The 19,727-nt window shown below is 41.0% G+C and overlaps 1 protein-coding gene across 5 annotated transcripts in view; it reads right to left on the bottom strand.

Annotated features, from left to right (window-relative positions):
* SUGCT (succinyl-CoA:glutarate-CoA transferase) overlaps positions 1-19,727 on the bottom strand; it is a 477,812-nt gene that overhangs the window by 271,258 nt on the left and 186,827 nt on the right. For all 5 annotated transcript variants that reach the window (XM_050937744.1, XM_050937745.1, XM_050937747.1 and 2 more), the window contains 2 exons: positions 8,795-8,866; positions 3,291-3,388 (listed from right to left, as the gene is read on the bottom strand). In XM_050937744.1, the coding sequence (XP_050793701.1) occupies positions 3,291-3,388; positions 8,795-8,866 (170 nt within the window). The remainder of the gene's footprint in view (positions 1-3,290; positions 3,389-8,794; positions 8,867-19,727) is intronic.

Below are 19,727 nucleotides of genomic sequence, written 5' to 3'. Positions count from 1 at the left end.
TTGCCCTGGCAGCCATAGTGCCCTCCTCCTTCCTGTCTTGCTCCTGGAGGGAGTCCTCAAACTTGGGAAGGGAGCCCCACAGATTGAACTCATACTGGCCCAGGAGAGCTTGGTGGTTCGCCACTTGTAATTGAAAGCTCAAGGACGAATAAATTATTCTTTGAAATGAGTCCAGCCTCCTTGAATCTTTCTTTTTCGTGGTAGGAGCTGGATGGCCCTGCCATTCCCTGTGGTTGACTGACTCGACCACTAGAGAATTAGGAGCAGGGTGGGTGTATAAGTATTCAAAGTACTTGTGTTCTGCTCTCTTAAAGATGGGGGCCAACGAGGCTGGGGTTTGCCACAGGGCATTTGAAATTTTCACCACTCCTTCATGGAGAGGCAAGACCACCTTGCCCGATGTCGAGGAGGACAATACATTAAACAGAGAGTCCGAGGGCTCCTCCATCTCCTCTGCTTGGAGGTGGAGGCTTGATGCCACTCTTTTTAAGAGTTTTTGGTGGGCCCTAAAGTCCTCCTGTGGGATGAAGGGAGGAGGGGCTGTAATCATCTCATCCAGGGAGGGTGAGGAGGCCAGCATGGTACTTCATGCGTCCACTGGTACCGGAGAGTCCACCGTCTGGTTCGTCTCTGGGCATGGTGCCAAGGATGTATGTCCCACTGACTCCTTCCTCAGAGGTCTGGAGAGGGAGGCCAATGGTCCTTCTGAGGCTCCGGCCACCAAGTGAGCCCCCACTGGGGGCTGCATTGGGGGTCACAGTGCCCACTGGTACCATTGGGCCAGCCATGGGGCCCAGTGTCACTGCACCTGCTATAGCACCAGCAGAGCCGGCTGTTCGGCCAAGCTGGCCTGACCCACTGATGGATGACTACGAAGGGAGGCCGGGCTGACATATGACCTGCCGCTGTCTCTGGACCAGGAGGATTGGCAGCACCAGGAGCGATGCTAACCACGGAACCGTGAGTCCGACATGGAGGACCAGTACCATTGCTAATGGCTGCTCCGCGATCGGCTCTGGTGGGAGGACCTGTGACGACGAGACGGCTGCGATCGATGCCCGGGGCTGCGGAGGCTGTGCCATGGTGGGGTCCTGGAGCGGGACGCCAAACAGGAATGACATCAACATCATGCTGTGATCGGCTGTGATAACCCCTCCGAGACAAGGATCTTTGGCATTGTCTGCCTCAGTCCCATCGGTGTTCGCGCCTCAAGGTGGGGCAGAGCCGAGAGTCTCGGTCAGATGGAACCCAACCAGACAGTCTGGTGGGCATCGAGGACGATCCACATGGACTTTGCCCTGAATGGTTGCTGGGCGGTGAACAGTGTTGGGAACGTTGCCTTGACCGAGACTGGTACTGAGCCGGGGGTGACTGTGGAAATCCCAGGGGTGGCTTGCCTTTGGAGCGTGGGGCCAACATCAGCGGTGCTCCTGGTACCAGCATGGACATAATATCCCAGGCCGCCTGCAGGGCCTCCGGTGTGGAGGGCATCTGAACATCCGGGGAGGCCTGCTCCGAATGGACCGAGCTACTCCACTTGACTTGAGTCGGAGCCTTAGAGACCGGTGGAGATCGAGGGCTGCCCGATGTGGGTCTAGCCTCTGTCCTGGGTTTACTCCGATGCTGCGGCGCTGAAGGGTCACTGCGCACCAACACCATGGTGCCTGGTGCCAACTGGAGCGGCACACAAGAGCCAGGGTCAGCGCCGACTCCATCAGAATAGCCCAGAGCCTAATGTCTCTTTCTCTCTTTGTCAGAGGCTTAAGCAATCTGCAAATCTTGCAGCGATCGCTGAGATGGGTTTCCCCAAAACAGTGTAGACAGTCTGTATGCAGATCACTCAGTGGCATAGATCGCCTACAAGTGTTGCATGATTTAAAAACCAGGGCATGGGGCATGCGCAGGGCCGGGCGCGCTAGCTAAACTAATCTAACTGAACTAACTAACTAACTACAGGTACCATACACTGAACGAACAAGCAGTTTGGGGGACGAGCTACAGCAAAGATGGAGCAGAGCAGTTCCGAAGCACCTTCAGTGGTGGCAAGAAGGAACTGAGGGAGGGGGGAGCACACAGCACCCCTTATACCACGCCACAGAGGCACCACTCCACAGGTCTCTGGGGTGCTCCCCTACGGGTACTGCTGGGGGAAAACTTCCGGTACCGGTGCACGTGGCGAGCACGCACATCTACTATGGAATACACATTAGCAATCACTCAAGGAAGAATTAAATATTCCCATGAGGGCAAGGTAATTCCACTTCATTACAACTGAAAAAAAAGATAGTTGGTACCAAAACATATAGTAACCAAGTGAAGTGGAAAGGAGCTTCTCTAGTGCAAAAAAAATCTGCTCTGTGAATAATAGAAAATTATAGGCACTGACACATAACCAGCCTTAAAATATCAAAATATTGGTGATACCTTTCCTTGCACCATCAAAAACTCAAGACTTAATGTCTCTGCTATTCACTCCAACAAGTCCTGAGAGTTGTTGAAGTTTTTTGTGTGTTGGGTTATACAGATGGGTAGCCCACATTCTTATCCAGAACAGAACACAAAGCAAATAGCTGGTCCTGGCAGTCTTCTTCCTCCTATTTTTCATAATCACCATCGTCTTCATCTAAGTACAGGAGGACTCCACAGACATGAGATCTTAAACATACTGGGATGACCTTCAGGTTTTTTAGAAAATCTGAACTAAAAGGCTGCAGGTCTTCCAGGAACTCTAAGAGAATTTTTCTTAGAAGGGTGACCCTTAGTTGTGTGTCCCACATAGATCAATTAGGTCAATGAGTATGGTGTTCAAAAGCACAAGGAATAAGCCAACGAGATGTCAAGAGAGGCACAGGCTAACTTAATGCAGAAACAGTACATGAAGATCTCCAAAATAGACGATCCCTTGAACTGAGAACCCTCAGAACAAACTTCAAACTCCGTTCCTGAAGGCAGCAAATTCAACACCAAGAGCCTTCTGTCCAAGAGTGCCCGTTATCTACAACCGACCAGAAGTGCAAGTGGAAAGCACTGCCTTCTTAAATGAAATCCAGGTTAATGAAGCCACACTGTAATTTTAATGTAAAGCTATTACTTTGCTGCTTGCTCACTTACTAGTCCAATACATGAAACACAACATTTTTAAAAGGAGAATGTGTCTAAATAAATTACGAACAGAAAATACTCCAAAAGATTAAAAGTAGTGGCAAACTTGCAAATGATGAGACAACGTTTTTGTATGTTACCATGTTGATAATGTACGATGGTAATATTTTCCAGTTTAATAAACTTACCGGGTTGATAATATTTCAATAAGCTCTTTCCTGTTCTGCACTCGGAGTTTGTTAGTTTTATATCTGGAATCTTTACTAACTTCAAGCAAATTCAGGATCTAAATGACACAAAAATACAGTGAATAAGAAACACATTTAGCAGGTAAATGTAAAGACCATTTGTGCAGCCAAGCAAATTCATAGGTCCCAAGGATACAACAATAAGGACATAAGGCAACTCGCTAAACAACCTTCCTTTTAGTTAACTTTTTAAAAATAAAATAGCCATGAGGAAAAAGAGAGGATATATTACCTACCCAACGTCATCAGCAAGCTGGGGAAGAGATGGGAAAAGAACAGGAAACCTAAATCCCAATCCATCATTCTTTCTATTAACAGTGTCTCTAGGCACTGATATTATACATTCTAGTACATTACAAAGATTGCATGCAACCGTGGTCAGGGTGGGGGAAACAGTAGACAGACAGACAGACACATACACATAGCACTGTAAAAAGAGTCAGTTCCTTGGGACCACGCTACACCGAGTTGTGTCACAGGACCACAATGCTGATTGTATTTGAGAATTCTGGCAGAGAGGGGAAATGCTATGTCTAAGTGGGCTTTTTTCCATTTCAGTGTTTTGTATTAAAACGGCAGTAAAAAGCAAACATATTTTCCTTTGGGGTGTTATTTTTCTTCATTATTATTTAGTGAAGTATTAAGGAAGAAAAAAGATGGCGTAATCTCATAAAAAGGAAACACATATCTTGTAAAAGTAACATCCACCTAACATCTTGGAAACTTAATAATAACGCACCGACAAAGTGGAATTAGACTGAAAAGGGACTTTTAAAAATGTAGCAACAAGAGTTTGGCAGTTTTATAGGAACATTAATAGGACAGAAGAAGACCATATGGGTTATCAAGACCTACAATATCTGTATTAACCTCAGCATTTGTTTGGATAGACAGATGAATAGATCAATGTTAGTTAATGGGCTGATTTGTGTTCCACAAGACAAAATCAAAACAACTCCTGTATCACTGTAAAGGGAAAGGGAGAATTCCTAAAAAGAAAAGGATAATATAAGTTCTCTCCGTCTTGCTTATATATATAGAGAGAGAATTCTAGTTTGCTGATCCTGGTTCCACTTGGCCATTGCAAGCTAGCACCATCTAAACATGGTAAATATTTTCAAAGATGCCTCATATCTACCACCATAACAAAACTGATTCTTGGATGGTGATGCTACCTCTAGATCTGGCCTCTAATTTTTAATCTCTGTTAATCTAGATTGGCAGTGACCAAATGTCATTATCATTTGATGACTGTTTAGTTATGTGTGTGAATCAGGTGTGGTCACAGACCAGCTCTGAGTCAATGACTGCTCATGTGAGTGATAAACACAAGTTCTTGCAGGTATCCTTTTATCTGCAATTCATCCTGTCTTTGGCCCTGTCTACACTTTCCGGGATCGACGCTGCTGCGATCGATGCAGCGGGGGTTGATTTAGCGAGTCTAGTGAAGACCTGCTAAATTGACCGCAGAGAGTTCTCTGATCGACTCCAGTACTCCACCGGAATGAGAAGAGCAAGGTAAGTTGACAGGACAGCATCTACCGTTGGTGTCTACACCATGTGGTGTCTACACCATGCTGCGTCAATGGGAGATGCTCTCCCTTTGACTTATCTTACTCTTCTCATTCCAATGGAGTATTGGAGTCGGCCAGATAGCGCTCTGCAGTCGATTAAGTAGGTCTTCACTAGATCTGCTAAATTGACTCCTTCTGCAGCAATCACAGCAGTGTCGATCCCTGGTAAGACATGGTCATAGCTGGAGTAGCATAACTTAGGTCAGCTTACCCTGGTAGTGCAGATATGGCCTTTGTGTGTCATCCTGCCATTGTTATTTTGTTTATTTCACTGTGATCATTTTAAAGTTCAACTGTTCCCCTCACTCCTTAACTTCTCAAGCACACTTGCACTAGAACTGGCCTTCAAAATGCCTAAGAATGGATGTTTTGAGATTATACATTTGGACTATTCATTTCCAAAATGTGTGGATTTTTCTTTTGTTATATACATTAGCCCATTCCTGAAATGTGTCTTTGTTTTAGAATTCACATTTAGATCCAAGTAGCCCCACGTTAGAACGCATTTTTTTAAATTGTTGATCAATATGAAACATGTTGCTTCTGTGCTTGTGTGTGGAAAATAGAAAAGTTTCACAAAAAGTCTTCAGCAATTAATCAAATATCAAAAGATCTAGCTCAATAAATAATTTGTGGGTTTTCTCCTCTTCTTCTTTAAGATTACTTGTTCAAAAGCATATGGTTCAGGCAGAAAGGCTGTAATCATTTACAGCTCTGGGCTGGCTGCTACATCTCTGTAGTGAATGTCTTCACAGGCAACAGCTTCCGTATGTTCCATATTTTTAGCACTGACCCTTCATAATAAGGCTCTTTGATACCAGTTCAAATATTTGAATTAATGTTCTCAGTATTTACAGAGGGTCCCTCTTGCAGCTTAAGTATTTCGAGCCTTCTGGCAATTAAAGTACTCTTAATTTATCACCTCTTCCTTTTCCCTATGTCTTTTAGTTCCACAAGTAACCTCCAGCTTAAAGTGAGACAAACCTTTAAGAGTTTTAACAACATTGCATCTGGTTTGAAAGTAGGCATTCCTACTGAGCTTCTGGGCATCTTACCTGCTTCAGTTTGTCTCTATAATTATTCTTTAAGAGTAGCAATGTTAGTCCTTCTAAATAAGGATATGAAAACTGATTTGGATGAAAAAGCAATGAGAACTGTTGCTCAAAACTGAACCCCCTTGTGTACGGAAAATTTTAATTCTTGCACATCTGTGGCAGTACAGTACTGTGGAGACACTGAAATGTCTTGCATAAGCCTATTCTAATAGTATATAATGCTTTAAGATGGGATATAAAACCAAGATCTGGACCATTTGTTACAACTGAAGTTCTCATGGCACTTTTCATAAAATTAGAAGAGTAGTAAGCCTGGTTTTCTGGCTCAGTTCCAACAAGGTAATTTACATGATGTTCATCTAAATTTCTCTTACTCTTTAAACTGGTTGAAGTTCTCTTTTTTTGTTTTAATCTTCCTGCATCATTAAACACCTAGAAGTGGGTGGATAAGTATCCAAGCTTTTGGATTCACATTCAAATTAAACGTGGAGAGGTTTAGAAAGCACTAATTTAAAATTGATTAAATTGGTAATATACTTTATGTTTGTGTGGTCATTTATAGTAGGAATGGGGAAACTTGTTGAGCCTAATTTCTAACCCATTTAAACATCATAGGTTCAGAAGTTTGACTTCAACCCAGATGTTACTGGTTTTGCATTCTGCTTATAAAAGACTCAAAAAGAGCAATTAACAAGCAATGACAAAAACAGATTAAAAACGAAGCAAAGAGAGTGAGCAAAATGACAAACAAATAAGGAGACTGTGAATAAGGGGGAAGGAACACTAGCCAAAATCGGGAAAACATGGTTAAAGAATATTTAGATAAATTGGATGTATTCAAGTCAGCTGGACCTGAATGAAATTCACCCTAGGGTACTTGAGGGTTAAGCAGTCTCAGAACCATTAATGATTATCTCCAAGAACTCATAGAGGATGGGTGAGATCCCAGAAGACTGAAGAAGGGAAAACATAATACCTAAAGAGTATTTTAAAAGGGAACAAAGGGAACTCAGGGAATTATAATCAGTCAGCGTATATTCAATACCCAGAAAGACAACTGAACATATTATCAAACAATCAATCTGTAAGCACTTAGAGCAGTTGTGAGCAATCTGTGGCCTGTGGGCTGCATGGGGCCCATCAGGGTAAGCTGACTGTGGGCCACGAGACATTTTGCGGACGTTGACCGTCAACACGCATGGACCCAGCAGCTAGCCATTCCCGGAGGGTCAATATCTGCAAAATGTCTTGTCGCCTGCAGTCAGCTTGCCCGTGGGCTGCCAGTTGCCCACCACTGACTTAGAGGATAACAGGGTGATAGGTAATAGCCAACAAGGATTTCTCAAGAACAAATCATGCCAAACCAAGCTAATTTCTTTCTTTGACAGGGTTACTGTCCAGTGATATACATTGATTGTAGTAAGGCTTTTGATATAGTCCTGTGTGACTTTCTCACAAACAAAGAAAATGTGGAATCCCCGCTATTGGAAGTTTTTAGGAACAGGATAGACAAACAACTGTCAGCAATCTTCTAGGTATATTTCATCCTGCCTAAATATGGGGAATGGACTAGGTGACTTCCTGAGGTCCCGTCTAGCCCTACAATTCTATTATTCTAAAGGAGCAGACGGGAGAAAAGAGAAAAATTATAATGAAAAACTGAACAGTCTCTATACCACTTATAATCCACCATTTGTGCCAGCTAGATTTTAGTCATGTTTTTCTGTCTTTAACGCTGTGCCATGGCACAAACTACACTCTAGATAAAATAACCTTGCTTTCTTTTATTTTTTTTCAAATTTATTTGTTGGGGGCAAGGGGTGGGCAGAACTGTGTTTAAAGACAGGTAAAAGGTTTGAGATCTCAAAAGTTAATCTAAGATTCTCCTGGGAACTTTCAATAGAAACAGGAAGTAGAAAATGGGTGTATTTTTTTTAGACCCAGATTCAGTGAGGTATATGAGCACGTGCATAACTTTAAACACATGAGTAGTCCCATTGAAGTCACATGCTTAAAATTAGTTAGGGAAATGCTGAACTACCTTGCTGAACTGGGCCCACAGTCCTGTAAAGGGTGACAATGCCCCTTTTTCAATGTTGGTTGGCTTCCCACACAAACTAAATTGTGTTCCAAAGGAATCTGCACTATCCTATCAATTGAATGCTATAAGATTCCCCCATCTCTAGCTGAAAATTCCCACCTGTAGCATATCTATGGCTGTATTAAGCATGGATTGAATGACACAACTTGTCTGGGCTTCGTTCTCCAAAAGCATCCAAGTGTGTGACTCAGGGCTTGTCTACACTGGCACTTTACAGCACTGCAACTTTCTCGCTCAGGGGTGTGAAAAAACACACCCCAAGCGCATCAAGTTTCAGTGCTGTAAAGCACTAGTGTAGACAGTGCACCTGCGCTGGGAGATGCGCTCCCAGTGCTGGTAGCTATTCCCCGCATGAAGGTGGTCTGCCAGAGCTATGCCGTGATTACACAAGTCATGTTAAAGCACTGCTGCTAGTGAAGACGTGCCCTTATATGATGCTCACTACCCACAAGGCTCAGAGTATTTTTGGTCAATTTAGACCTCTCCAAACCTTATGGTCTGATTTTCAAATGTGCGCAGCACCCACAATTCCCACTGACATCACCTGGAGCTATTGGGTCCTGAGCATCCCTGAAAATCATGCTATTAATCCACTATCACCATATTCACAACATGCAACCTTTAAAAAAAGTTATTGCTATTTGCTTTTCTTTACAGATCTGAAAGACTAATGTAATGCAAATACCTCATATTGTCAATCTTAAACATCATTACCTTGCACACGGTGACAAATTGCTGATCATTCCCAGCTCCCACCACCAGGTAGCCATCCTTAGTTTTGAAAGCCTACAAAAACAAACAGAGATGTCAAATTATGACTAAAATATACTGCATGAGACTATCTTTCAAGTTCTGGACCTGTAATGAATTTCCAAAGGTCTTTCTCAAGTGAACCATTATGTTCAAATTCAATTTATGGTTTTATAAAAGCAGTTCAAAGTGAGAAAAAAAATCAGTAATTTAAAGTTCCTTTGATTTTTCCCATTCTGGCAAGTCTTCTTTTAAAGGCTGACAATGCAAACAGATTTATTTTACCTGCTACTCCTCTCCTTAGTACAAAGACATGTAACTTGGCTTTAAGCCGTTCAAGTTACATCTATGATTTGTGTAAGTATGAGGAAAAGCCTTTTTCACAATGGATATAACCTCTATGCGGAGGACTAGCACAAACTTGGGGCTTAAATGGTACATAAGCCTTCTGCTGGTTCTATGCACAGGGGCAAATTTCACTGTATGTTCTCAGGGGGCAATTTTCTTATGCAACATTAAGGTCTGCTCTACAGAGTTTTTATACCAGTATAACTATTTTAGTTGGAAGAGTGATTTTTTTTTAAACCAAAATAGTTAAATCAGTACAACCCCTAGTGCAGATTGAGTTATACAGGTGCTGTATACTGGTATAGCTTATTCCCCTCCACACAGAGGAACCAGTTATAGAAGCATAAGGCTCCCTTTTATACCACTGTAACTGCATCCACTCTCCAGGTTGTTTAGCACTTTAACTATAACAGTATAGTTAAAGTGCTATAATTTTTCTGTGTAGACAAAGCCTAACCTGCTGAGACACAAGAGACTAAGCTACATTTAGAACAGCACTTGCTTACTGTCTCTGTAAAATGCACTTCCAAGTAGAAAGAATTATACAGGTCAAAGAGAAAAGTATGAAAGCAACTTTCCAGTTGGATAATTAGCCACTTGACTGTAAGATTCTCACTTAGAAAATGAGGGCCAAATCCTGTAGGCTTACTCAGTTGCAAGCATTCAAAACTCCTGTTGATTTGGTCCTAAACTAATAAAAATATACAGGCATGTAGAATACATATAACTGTTTTTACTGTGTTTTCAGACTGAGACACTGGAAATGAACACAGAGATACTTTGGGAAGAAGAACATAGAAAAGAATTATGAAAGGCTAAAGAGTTCCTTAACATTTATTATGCAAACATTTATTTATGCAGATTTTAGTCTAAAAGAAACACTACAGCAGTTATCGAGGACTAACCTAGCAATATTTAACCACTTTTTTGCATACAAAAAAGTATCAATAATTAAGATTCTGACTTTTCTAGCAGTAATTGTGTTAATACTAATGTCATGATAAAAAAAATCTTCAGCAACAGGATGAGTCTATTTTAAAAATCTCTCAGTCCAAATAGCAATATTTTTTCGTTGATGCTATGTAATCTAAAACTAGCCACATACACATTACATAAGTTAATGTTTAATTTCTATGTGCATGTGCATTTCTTTTGCATGTATAGAACCCAGTCATTTTTTATTTATATGATTACGTGGTATTTCTCTATTAATGCAAATTACAAAGTCTCCTACAAACCTTCATGCTTTGCAATTTCTAATCCTGAGGTCTCCACTAGTGCCACCATTATTAGATACAGAATAAGTACATACACACAGAAAGAACTTTTCTCATTAAAAAAAGGTACACATTGCATGAAAGATGACACAATGGCAATAAATACATATTCCAAAATATTCTCAAAATCAGCATTATAGCTTAAAACAAAGAGTTTGGTACTTATTAGCAATTACCTCTGAGGCACATGCAATCTCTGTAAGAATTGCAGTCACATGACAAGCCACACAGCAGTATTAAACATGCATTCATAACGGTAAGCTGCCAAAATGGTGGAAGTCACTCAAAATTTAAGGGGGTCCAGTCATTAGCATTTATGCTTCAGTGGCTTTGTGGTATGTGTGGGAAAACTGATCATTCTTAATTGCATTGTATATTTAAAAAGCAAAAACAACAGTCATGTCATCCTTAGTCAACAAAAATAGTATCATCATAAATGCAGCAGTGTCTTTTTGCATGAAGCTTACTCAACTTCCTTCAGCAGCTATTTCTGAGCGTCCCATTACAAAATAGCTGATTATTTGCCAGTAGTTGTTGCTGATAAAGCAGAAACTTTCAAATGTTATTAGCACAGCATTGATGCCAACATTTAAGAATGATAACAATGGTTTTATTCATCGCTCATAATTGTACACACACCACAGGTTACCACAGGTTACTGTCTGGTCACAGAAAGCTTTACTATAGTATTATTCAAAGGAGATTCAGGGCAAAGTGCAAACAGACTTTAATGAGATTTTGTTTTGATAAACTGCTGTCTATCACATCGAATCATTTCAAATTAGAGCAATAAAAGGCATTTCACACAAGGCAAAAGTCTTTTTTCCTCCCCTATTTTTGGAAGAATTAAGACTTATGATAGGATATGACACAAAATACTGCATGTATTGCTAGTATTTTGCTACTCTAGGTGTCCTGAACTCTGGGGTATATAGTAGGAAAGACAAAAAGCACAAAATTACTAAAATATAGACAAGAAAATTATTTCACAAGCTTATTCATGGAATCAATAGAGATGGAAAATGGGACATCCCAAGGCATGGTTTCTCTGCACTATCTGAGAGGTTTCTATGCAGACAATCTACCAGGAAGGAGATTGTATGTTCAATGAGATAGTTAGAGAGCACATTTAACCAACACATATAAGTTAAAGGCCAAATCCTAAAAAGTAATGTGCATGTATCTATAATTCTCATTGACTTAAATTACAGGTACTCATGCAACCACTCGGCACCTTTCAGAATCTGACCCTAAAAGCTGGTTTATGCTAGAAATATTTACTATACCAAAAAATAAAATAAAATAAATAACCACATATAAACATGTAATACACTTTGTATCCATGCACGAGATGTTTCAAATGGTTTACAAGAATGCTCCAAACTGCTGGGTAAACTATATGTTCAGGATTTAATACCAGTTCAGTCTGAACCATTTGTGCCTGAATCATTTTAGTGACGGTGTGGGTGCAGACTTGCTGATAAGTTCTAGTCAGAACTAACCAGTCCTTCCACTACTGTCTTCCAGTGGCCTTTCATTTAACTTATCGGTTACTTGTGAGGAATTTAACCAAAGAATATGTCTATCTAATGTATCTAAGTCTACTGTGTTTATTGTCCCCTTCATACATTTCAACCAAATGATGTACAGCAACAGTCACAGATAAGTAAAATATCTTGCAAATGTTTCATATCTGGTGTTGGCTTCTACAAACAAATCTGTTGGCTAAAGGAACCAAAAGATATTAACTATTACTAGAGAGGGACAAGATGGTTGAAATAAAAGAAAAACTGATCCAACTTTTAATCAATACTTTAACTGCACCCAAAACACAGAGGTCAAAGTGGTTAGTCAGCTGTTGTGGTGGTGGTGGTGCTGATTGTTTTCATTCCTGTGGAGCTCTGTAGTTCTTGCAAAAAAATAGTTTTGTTTGGATGGAGAAGTATCAATACACTATGAGAATGGGTGTGCTTTCATTGCTCTTTTTAAGGTATTTCTAGACCAAAACAGTTAAGGTAAGTTTAGATAAACATCTAATTTTTGCATGCTTCCCTGAACAAAACCACCAAAACTCTTGGTGATTGATCATTATTAACTACTACGTGTTTGTACCTTTCACTTTTTAAGACAGAGATACCTACATGAATGTATTGGGATTTTTAAACGCTTTTATGAAATTATTAGTTACTAAGTATAAAGTTCTTACAAAGGAAAGCACTTAACTACATGCTTCAATCTGTCCCTATTCAGGACAATACTTAAGTACATATTTAAGTCCCATTGACTATAAATGATTGATAGAGACGCAGCCACAGATGCAGGAGTATCTTAGTCCTCTGATGGCCCTAAAATCAGGAACAAAGCCTTGAAGTGACACTGAAAGCAGACTAGGAGAAGATGAAGGAAAGGAGGATGGGGCAGACATACATTACTGCAGCCTATCCTGTTGCACCAGCTGGGTTCATAGCAGTGCTTCCACAGTCAACAGCGAGTACAGTAAATCAGAGTAATCTAGTCTAGAGATGAGAAACACGTGCATCACTGTGGTCAAAATCTTCATCAGCGAGGAAGGGGTAAGGTTCCTAGCAAGATGAAAGTGGAAGAAAGATATTTAGTTGCTATCCGGTTGCTTAGGGTTAATAAGTCCAAATAAGACCATAAGGCTTTGCACTGAACAGACAAACAGGGAAAGACCCCCTTGATGGAAGGAGAGGACAGTATCCCAAATCCCAAACAGATCCTCAGTAGGTCTTCCCTTTCTGACCTACACTACTTGCCCAGGATAAGTCTGAGCCAGCCAATATTAATTATTTATTATTTGTGTTACAGTAACATCTACAGGCCCAAATTAAAATCCTGGCTTCATCGTGCTAGGTACAGTCCCTGCCTTAAACTATGGCTACATTAGAGAGCTTGCAGATGCACCGCAGTAAGCTTTGGAGGATAGCCGCTCTATGCTGATGGGAGAGAGCTCTCCCGTCAACTTAATTAATCCACCCTCAATGAGCAGTGGCAGCTATTTTGGCAGGAGAAACTCTCCCGCTGACATAGCTCTGTCCACACCGGCACTTAGGTCAGTGTAATTTATGTTGCTTGGGGGGCTGGCTTATTCACACCCTGAGAGACGTAAATTATACTGGCATAAGTGGTCGTGTAGACATAGCCTCAGTAAGAGGTAGTTGCTGTGTGCATGAAAGCGCAGCACCTGACTGCAATGGGTATGCTCACAAATTTTGTAATTTTGGAGGCTACTTTGAGAATCTGGTTTCTAGTGATTTGGACCATGGAAAAACTATCATTTTGCCTTTAATTTATCGCTGAAGCTGTCTTAACTGCAGTTTTAAGTTACCATTGTGGTATTTCAGCCAAAGCAGCATAGGTCATGTAAGGACTAGTGCTCTCTAGTCACAGTGCTACGTAAAGGCTGCAATTAACAAGAAGGTGATGTATTCAGAAGTTGGCTGACCTATGAAAGAGAACTTTTCAGCTGCCAGCCAAAAGGAACTACAGCGTGTGTTCTTTTTCCTCTCCCTCCCCCTCCAACTTTATTTCCAAAAGTTATTACGGAGCAGAAGTTTCTCAGTCTCACTTCAGACAATAATTGATCCAGAACTACGGTAACTCTTCAAAATGGGGTAAATCTGCCACATCTTTTCCACACCTTTACACATTTCTTTGAATGAAAGCTTCAACTATACTTCAGAATCAAGGCACTCCCTTCTTTCTCTCTAATGGAAAGAGCACCCCTCTTGCTACTAAGTGATACCTAATTACACTGTAACAAGTGGGAATGAGACCAAGAAATCTGGTTAATGGTAGTTCTGAGCAGTATGTATAAATCATAGGGACCACACAGTTTGAAACTATTTGCCTACATTGTGCTCTCTTCTAGTAAAAGCAAACAGTCAAAATAAAAAATGTAAATTTCACAGACTTGAGCAACGTATGCTGAATGCCCTCACTTAGCAGACTAAAGCAGGGCATTCAGCATATAAACAAATACCTTACCTTTTTCCTCTTTAGATTTCTTTAAATGTACCACTTGGCTCCCACTCCACTGCCATATCCCAGCACGAATTATAGTGTCACATCACAGCTACCAGGATAGTTTCCTGGACTAAGCATAGCACTGAGAATCAGGAGGCCTTAGTCGCTGAGAATCAGATCCAATTGCTGTGTAGCCATTGGCAAGCCACTCAGGCCCACCTTTTTGTAAGTGTAAGCAGAGCCAGGTTGAGCTCTACCCTGACATCTGGTGGTGAATTATGGGGAGTGTGGAAAGAATTTCAGGGAGTGTGGAAAGGAATTTCAGGTATTTGCATTGGTATTTCAGGTATTTGCTCACCTAGCATAGCCCACGGCAGCCTGGGATGGTTATTTTGACAGCTCAGGGATCCCCAATTTCTTTGTTATTGGGGCAGGAAGAATAAAGTGGTGTTACCCTGATTATGTGAATGAGGAAGTATGAGACTGCTTTATGACAGAAATGACTCAACCTCAGTTAAGTAGCACTTGCTAGACAAGGGACATGGGTTCCAAAATCCAGTGAATTGAGAGAGGTTGGGGACTGGTGTGTGTACCTGATGGTATGAGCCCCTTTTGAGGGCCTGGAACACCAATTGCACATCTTCCTCTCTCTCCTCTGTTAAAGAATAGAGCTAATTTTGATTTCATTAGGAGTCCATCTTAAGGCTGCTGAGCTGAATTCATGTTGGGCCAATGGTGCACCAGCACTGGGGCTCCCCTACTATGAGCTGAAATTGCTAAGAGTTGAAATCACTAAAGAGCTGGAATTACTAAGCTGAGAGCACTGAGTGATGTGCTAACTAGTGGGGGAGCCTGAAGATCTATCGCTAAGCGGCTGGCAGAGTGGAGCAGTTTGCAGCATGTTGGAGCAGCCCATGGAACAGTGAGCGGAGTGGAGCGGTTTGCGGGGACGGCTGGAGTGGTTGGCAGGTTGGCTGGAGGAGCGGCACAGCTGGTGTAGTGGAGCTGGTCGTGGTTAAGGCTGCAGCAGAACTCCATGGAGAGGCGGAGCAGTTGGCCTTGGCCCACGTAAGGTGCCCCTTACCACTCTGTGTAGGCCCCACCACCCTGTGTGGGCCTCTCCCCTATTTCCACCCAGACTGAGGGGATAAAACTCTGCAGATAAACTTTTGAACTCTGAGGTGGCACTAACCAGCGATTTTTGGGTTGTTGGACTTTGGGGTGATTGGACTTAAGACCTTAAAGGGGAAAAGACATTGCCAAACGTACTTGGAGGTGGGTTTTTTGCTTATGGTTTGTGTTATAATCCTGTTTGTGGTGTTTCTCCAATTGGATGCCGCATTGTTTCCCTCCTTTATTAAAAGGATTTTGCTACACTCAGACTCTGTGCTTGCGAGAGGGGAAGTATTGCCTCCTAGAGGCGCCGGGGGGGGGGGATGTAAGTGTCCCAGGTCACTGGTAGGGGCTCGAGCTGGTTATGCATTGTGTTACTGAAACGGAACCCCTGGATACTGAACCCGGCCCTTGTTGCTGCCAACTCAGAGGGGCCAAAGGGTTACATAAGAGTGCACCAATTTTGTGGGCCTCAATCTTTGGGCATCCAGCTTTAAACACCTGTTTATCAGGAGTCAGTAAGCAATTCCAAGTGAAGTCAGCGGGAACTACAGTGCTCAGAACCTGTGAAAATCAGGTCCTAAATTTCCACCTACAGTATATTCTGCAAATACATGATTTTATAAAACTAAGATCCTTTTAAATACTAGGTTTGATTCACACTTTGCCGCAGGCTTCCTACCGCCCTGCACCACTGTCACATTTGTCTCTATTTTTAGACATGCACGATTTGGAGAAAGAAACTTAAAATCAATCTATCCCTTTTTTGTAACAAACATTAGTCAAGTTTTAACAGTAGTAAAGACTGCATGTGACATGACAGTTGGTGTACACAAGTGTCAATGTCTTATCCTATGAGGGTATAGCTATAGATATTACAAAACAACTATACACTCAGGTGGACGGATCACTTGTATTCAGAATTACAGCACATGTGCTAAGAACAAGAAGAAAAAAGAGAGGGGAACCACTGATTTCAAGCACCCGATCAAGTTGCTCAATCAAAGCCTCCTTTAATGTTTCTTTCTGTTTCTATCTTCAAAATGCACATGCAATACTGTCCGCCCCAAACATTCAAAAATCACGAGTCAAGTCCACAAAATATTTAGGAACTGTCTTACAAATTAAGAGATTTTTAAAAACAAATACATTTGGGGTTCTTTTTACTTGACTTCTTGGTTTCTGAGTGCTTGGGAGTTACTTGATTCACATTTTCAAGCATTTCTCCACAACTATGAGGGTTATTTGTTTATTTAACAGATAAGAAGAGGCCAGTCCTCACTTACAGACAGCCCCCCACCAATCTGAAGCAAATACTCACCAGCAACTACACACAAGACAACAAAAATACTAACCCTGGAACCAATCCCTGCAACAAACCCCGCTGCCAACTCTGTCTGCATATCTATTCAAGGGACACCACATCAGCCACAGCATCAGAGGCTCATTCACCTGCACATCTACCAATGTGATATATGCCATCATGTGCTAGCAGTCCCTTTGCCATGTACATTGGCCAAACTGGACAGTCTCTACGCAAAAGAATAAATGGACACAAATCAGACATCAAGAATTGTAACATTCAAAAACCAGTAGGAGAACACTTAAATCTCCCTGGACACACAATAACAGACTTAAAAGTGGCAATTCTTCAATAACAAAAACTTCAAAAACAGACTCCAATGAGAAACTGCAGAACTGGAATTAATTTGCAAACTGGACACCATCAAATTAGGCCTGAATAAAGACTTGGGGTGGATGGGTCACTACGAAAAGTAATTTTCCCTCTGCTGATACTCACACCTTCTTGTCAACTGTTGGAAATGGGCCACTTTGATTGCATTGGCCTCGTTAGCACTACAGAAGTAAATTTTCCTTCCTTTGGTATTCACCCCTTCTTGTCAACTGTTGAGAATAGGCCATTTCCACTTTAACTGAATTGGCTCGTTAGCACTGACCTCCCACTTGGTGAGGCAACTCCCACCTTTTCATGGGCTATAATATATATTCTGCTTACTGTATTTTTCACTCCATGCATCTGATGAAGTGGGTTTTAGCCCACGAAAGCTAATGCCCAAATAAATTTGTTAGTCTCTAAGGCGCCACTAGGACTCCTCATTGTTTTTGTTTATTTAACGAAAGCTGAGATTCTCTGCTCCAGGAGCTTTAAGTAAAACAGTAAATATCATGAGAGTCACAATAACAACACAAGAGTTGGTGACACTGCACGTGACCCAACGGGTATGAGTCAAACGGTTCAGATACAGACCTGAATTGCCTAAGATCTGAGGTTCTAGTTCAGGCCCATTTTTAGCAATAGCAGAGATTAAATGTGGTGCTGCCAAGAGGTAGAAAATGAGGAAGTAGAATGTGAGACAATCTCATTGTCTTCTGCAATATATGTCTTATGGACAGTTTTCTTAGAGTTCAAAGTTTGCACACAAGAGTTGTAACATACTGTTTACTAAATTTGTTTTCAATGCCCTAAATTATTTCTCTGAGTCACTTCCTCAGTATTATGTCAGTTAGGAAAACTGAGGAGAATTTCATAAAGGTTACTTTATAATAGTTTTATTGATGCAATGGAGATATGTCTGGGGCTGTATATCTGGTTTTAGACTGCGCAACCACTTTGGGGAGAAAACTGTTGGCTTTTTTTTTTAATATTTCATTCAGCCAGAAAAGAAAAATACAACAGCCCAAGTATAACATGAGATAGAGAAACTCATGTTCATGCAGCAGATTTTCTCCTTTTCCCAATTCAGAACAGAATATACTACTAAATTCACCAGCCACAGTACAGTGAGTGCTGCCAGGTATAAACACTGTATGAAAGAACAGTGAACAGCTTAAAAGTGGGAAACCTGTTCAGTTTCACAATGATTTCTAAATTATTAACATACCTAAATTAAAAATAAGCTCTTTGATATTGTAAACATGCCCCCACTGTTTTCCGTGGCCAAGAAATAAAACACTGTGCACAGGATCACATTCTCCATTGCCACATTAGTTTTCCATGAGCTTTTCAACAATGAATTTACACACACACACACACAGACACGCATGCATATGCAAAGTAAATAAACTTTAATCACAGTATCGTGCTGGAGCCAATGTAATTAAGGTTATGTCAGCATTTCCATTTAAGCTTCTATTTACATGAGGTTTATGGCATGGCCATAAAAATCCAGTTAGGTTGAAATTAAGCAAACAGGGTCTTATACAGTAAGCAATATTTAAGAAAAAAAAGGCACACACACACACACACACAGAGCAGCCATTTGCTACTTATATGGGAATTAAAACAGAAGTTTACTGGTTTTACAGGGCACAGCTGAGCTATTTTTTAAATAATATTTTCCTCAATGTTTATAATAATCTCTCAAAAGCCTGAAACCAAACTCTGTTTCTTTACCTTTAATCTCTCATACAATGGTTATTTTAGAACTTCTCATGATGTTTTGGCCTGATGACATTGCTCTTTTTGATTTAAAAACAAAACAAAAACCAGTGAAACATTTATGTTGAAAAATAAAATACATACAAGGACTGATCCTAACTGGGGCCTTTTTACTGCAATACAAATAATAATAACTAGTTCCTGGACCGTGTAAACAATTATAAGATATATATCTGGTTGGTCAAAATTGAGGTTGTCTTAGTATCATTTGGAAGGCAATTCACCAAATTCTGCTCTTTAAGTACCCTAGTGTAAATCTGTAGAGGCTTGACTGATTTGATCTGAATTTATACAGGTGTCACTGACAGCAAAATTTGGCTCATTATTTTTGTCCCCCACCTCTGTTTCTTGGCTTTCTACAAATGGATTTGGAGTTAAAAACTGACCTTTGGAATAGACTTTAATACTGAATATGATTCAAGCAACGCATGTTCTGCCAACCAGACTGGCATTTCAACGTGGGAACCAGATCCTAACACAAGCAATCCAAAACTCACAAAATAAGCCAGCCAATTCAATTTCCTTAAAGGTCCTGCTTCAAACAGACCCTTTAAGAAGCAGTGATGTGTGCTTTGTAGAGACCAGTCAAGAAGAGCAGCACATTAAGTGAGACTGCTGCATGAAAGCAGAGGAATCAGAATGACAACGAGGCTCCTCTCAATCTCCCTCATTAAAAAAATGCTTAGGTCTCTTACATGAGACCCCACTTAAA

This window comes from Gopherus flavomarginatus, chromosome 2, assembly GCF_025201925.1.
Source record: "Gopherus flavomarginatus isolate rGopFla2 chromosome 2, rGopFla2.mat.asm, whole genome shotgun sequence".
Classification (NCBI taxonomy): Eukaryota; Metazoa; Chordata; order Testudines; family Testudinidae; genus Gopherus; species Gopherus flavomarginatus.
This window is presented reverse-complemented; position numbering and strand designations above follow the sequence as displayed.